The 3,956-nt window shown below is 41.5% G+C and overlaps 1 protein-coding gene across 1 annotated transcript in view; it reads right to left on the reverse strand.

Annotated features, from left to right (window-relative positions):
* Positions 1-3,237, reverse strand: part of LOC108801621 (olfactory receptor 6F1-like) — a 7,811-nt gene extending 4,574 nt beyond the window's left edge. The window contains exons 1-2 of the mRNA XM_018573513.1: positions 3,118-3,237; positions 2,060-2,113 (exon numbers count right to left, since the gene is read on the reverse strand). Coding sequence (XP_018429015.1) covers positions 2,060-2,113; positions 3,118-3,237 — 174 coding nt within the window. The remainder of the gene's footprint in view (positions 1-2,059; positions 2,114-3,117) is intronic.
* Between the last annotated feature and the right edge of the window lie 719 nt (positions 3,238-3,956).

Consider the following 3,956-nt stretch of genomic DNA (forward strand, 5'->3'; position numbering starts at 1 on the left):
AATACGCTTACCCCCGATACCGGAACATTCCGGTCAAAGGTAGATCTCCCTTTGACTGGCAGTGCTGGCAGGGAGCATGGAGCTGGCTTCCTGGCCAATCAGGAAGCCGTGTGGTGGGTTATGAGACGCAATAAGTGAATCTGGCTTCCTAACCAATCTGAAGACCGGGCAGCGCGTCGTGACTTGCCTCCCGGCTTCCTGATTGGCTAGGAAGCTGGCTTTACTTGTTGGTAGGTAGCCTGGCTTCCTGACCAATCAGGATGCTGGGCAGCACGTCATGACCTGCTACCGGGCTTTCTGATTGGCGAGGAAGCCAGCTTCACTTGTTGGGAGGGAGCCTGGCTTCCTGACCAATCAGGATACCGAGAGACGGGTCATGACGTGCCGTCCAGCTTCCTTATGGGTCAGGAAGCCAGGCTGTCCCGCAGTTTCGCGAGGGAAATGAATCTGGTGTTCTTTCGATACAACATCGGCTTCCCAGGCAATCAGGAAGCCGGGTGGCAGGTCATTATAATCCGGGCCCATGGATGCCGTTATCGGTATTCGTTATCGGCGAGTACCGGGGGAAATAATGTTACACATAGTACACATATTTCTTTTTTATAGTGCTCAAAGATTGGAGATATTTATTTAGGAAAAGGAAGATTAACAACTGAAAAAATTTAATAGGGAATATCTTTTCATGTCAAACACTTGCCTTTCAGATGAATGCAGATGCTAGATTCAATTTGATTCTATATGACCCCGCTCATATGGAAAATGCAGGTCAATGGCTCAAAAATACAGTAGGCAAGACTTTCTCTGTCTCAATCACATTCTTTGCTTTGGCATGAACTGCCCCACTGAAAACTATGATCATTCTCAGGTACCTACATAGCAAAACACATGAAAGTACACTAGGAACGTACATTCTCTCAGGCCCTGAGAGAATAAGAAAACCTAATCAGTTTACCAGCACAGTTGTGAAAACGGGACTAATACTTAAAATGACACTAAACTCAGGAGTTAAATCTTAAAAATACATTAAAATACCCTATTAACAAAATTATATCTTATGTGTGTATCACTCAAATGAGATCATCTCTGAATTGGTGCTGACACTGTCCTTCCTTCTGGAGGGTGCCTACTTTTGTTCCCCATGGTCCCTGTGTGTGTTTTAAAGTAGCCAAAACTCCAAGCTCACTCCTGTGATGGACTATAATCTCAATACAAATTAAACACATCATAGTGTATCCTGGAAGTGAGCTTGGAGCGGTGACTACTTTACAACACACACAGGGACCATGGGGAACAAAAGTAGCCACCCTCCAGAAGGAAGGACAGTGTCAGCATCAATTCAGAGATGACTTGAGGATCTACAGCTGAGTGATACACAAATAAGTTATATTTTTGTTAATAGTTAAAGTACTTGCATACACATTTAATAGTTAATACCTGAGTTTAGTGTCACTTTAAATTATTCACGGTGGATTTTGAGAATCACTCCAAAATGAATCCACAGATAACTAAATAATGACAAAATAAATTGATGAGTGAAGCATGGCTGTTTCATATCATATTAGGTCATGTTGTGTTATGTAATACATTTATCATTCTTTTATTATTTTACTATTGTAAACGAAGGGAAGGGGGGAGGAGTCCGGTGAAATCGATGTCCTTGACGGCTAACGAAGGGAAGGGGGAGGAGTCTGGGGATGTCGATGTCCGTGACGTCACCGGACTCCTCCCCCATGTATTACATGAATTTTAAAATGTGTTGAATAAATGTTTATATTTTTCTTCATATTTTCTATACTCACATGACATTTACCTTTCCCAAAGTATATGGATAGCATTAAAGTCCAAGTGTCAGCTCTGCCTAAAGCCTTTTTGTAATGTTTAAAGAATTGTGTGTTGATAAGACTGAGGATGGGATAGTCTTTTCTAGCATGCGCTAATTAGTGGATGTAAAAGTAGATTAAGGGCATTCCATGGGTCTGATCATTAAAAAACAATATGATCTGCTCATGTGTGAACTTTAGACAACAGAAAAAGTGAATATTTATCAAAGAAAGCTTACCTCACTGAAATCCATTCTAGAATACTGATACAGGAAATGCTTTATCAGCTGGTTCTGTAGAAAAATTTAACAGGTCATTAAACAGAGTATTTTCGGAGTGTAGTGGAGAATGATGTATTAGAGGAGTGGCACGGAGTGGCATTCGTTTTTCCCTTTTTACATGCCTGGAGTTCAGCTTTAAATAAAGATTGAAAATAAACAAGTGCTGTAACATTAAACAATTCATCCCTTATCCTGATGAAGGTACGTCTCATTTTGCTTTGTTGTATATAGTGTCCTTTATTTTCCCACTTTTTTCTTTAGGTCTGAAAAAGATGATTTGTAGAAACTGGATGCTAGGAAAGTGTTTTCCCCATCGGCATGCCAAATCCCAGTTGACCTCATTATTGAAGACAACATAATAGACAGATCTGTGTTACTCTATTGATTTGCTTAAGGGAGTAAGTTATATGCTGTTATATGCCAGCTGATTCAATGTGTTTATTTTGTGAATACCATATGTATATAAATACATACACAACAAATACATCTTAGATTTCACATCCATGAGATGACCATTGCCATAGACCAAAATCGGTTCAAGTCGGCGATGATCAGTAGGCAACAGCAGACTGACCAGCTGATTGAACTAAGAGTAAATAGCAATCAACTGCAATGCTTTCCTAAGGATACGCAAACACTGTCTAGACATGCTTTGTCCTTCTCAGTAGGCATAAATATGGCATAAACATGTATGTCTGGGCATGTCACAGTTAAATAGGAATGTATAATCTTTTCAATGATTTTATTAGATGTACAGGAAATATGATCATATCAATAGATTTATCAAAGTCTGTTAATCTTTTAAAGGTTTTATTCTAACTACTGTCACTTGTGTTTGGCGTCTACCATGATGAGGGGCCCCACCTTTGGTCATGGTGCACAATCCCAGTGTGCCATGTCGCCAGCCCAGGACATCGCCATGTACTGAATAAAACAAAATATTGAGCCAAGACGCAGGACTGGGAACTTGCTGAGACAGTGAAGGGAGATACCAGGGGCAAAGGCTCACCACTCACAGTGTCCGACATCCAAAAATGAGTGAGAAATCCCTTGGCTTTGCTCACCTCAGATGAGCCTACCCTCTCCTTCTCCTCCTCCATCTTCAAGGATGGGGTCACCCCAGTGTTGGTATGCATTGCCCTGGATCTTTATAACACCCAACAGCTAACCCAAAGCCCTGCACTACATGCCAAGGTGGGTGCTAAATGCAGGATCCAGTGCCTGTAGATAAATTACAGATGGGCCCCATATCTTCAGCCCTGTGGACTCCGGGGTATGGCCCCTAAAGCTCTTGCCGTGGGGGTTCCGATCAGGAAGCTTCGAGATCACCATCGTTCTGGGTGCAGCCAGAGAAACTTAACTGAAGACATCTTTAAGGTGAGAACTAAACTATACATAATGTATCTCTCTTAGTAAGAGGAGACATCCATCACTAACGATGATACCTCCATATTACTCATTCATCACTGAATTTGTCTACGTCTTGTACTGTACTCCAAGAAAAGGATTTTACTGGTGAGTCAAAAATCCTATGTTTTGCATGGTTTCTAATTTTAAATATACACAGGGGACAGCCATATGTGCTCTTTAATACTCAGGCTCTGCTTCCTGCTTTGCAGAGCTACACAATTGTCATGTGCTAGGATTCCTTCTCATATTGCAGGTCTGTGGTTTTGCTGACACACTGGAAACAATACACAGTGAAGAGAACTTATCAAAACTGGAGCAGACAAAATCTGGAGCAGCTGTGCATGGCAACCAATTAGCATCTCTCTTTCAATTCCAAATCTTAACTGGACAAACTGAAGAGAAAAGCTGATTGGTTGCCATGCACAGCTGCTCCAGATTTTGTCTG

Source organism: Nanorana parkeri, unplaced genomic scaffold, assembly GCF_000935625.1.
Source record: "Nanorana parkeri isolate BGI_ZX_2015 unplaced genomic scaffold, ASM93562v1 scaffold2410, whole genome shotgun sequence".
NCBI lineage: Eukaryota > Metazoa > Chordata > Amphibia > Anura > Dicroglossidae > Nanorana > Nanorana parkeri.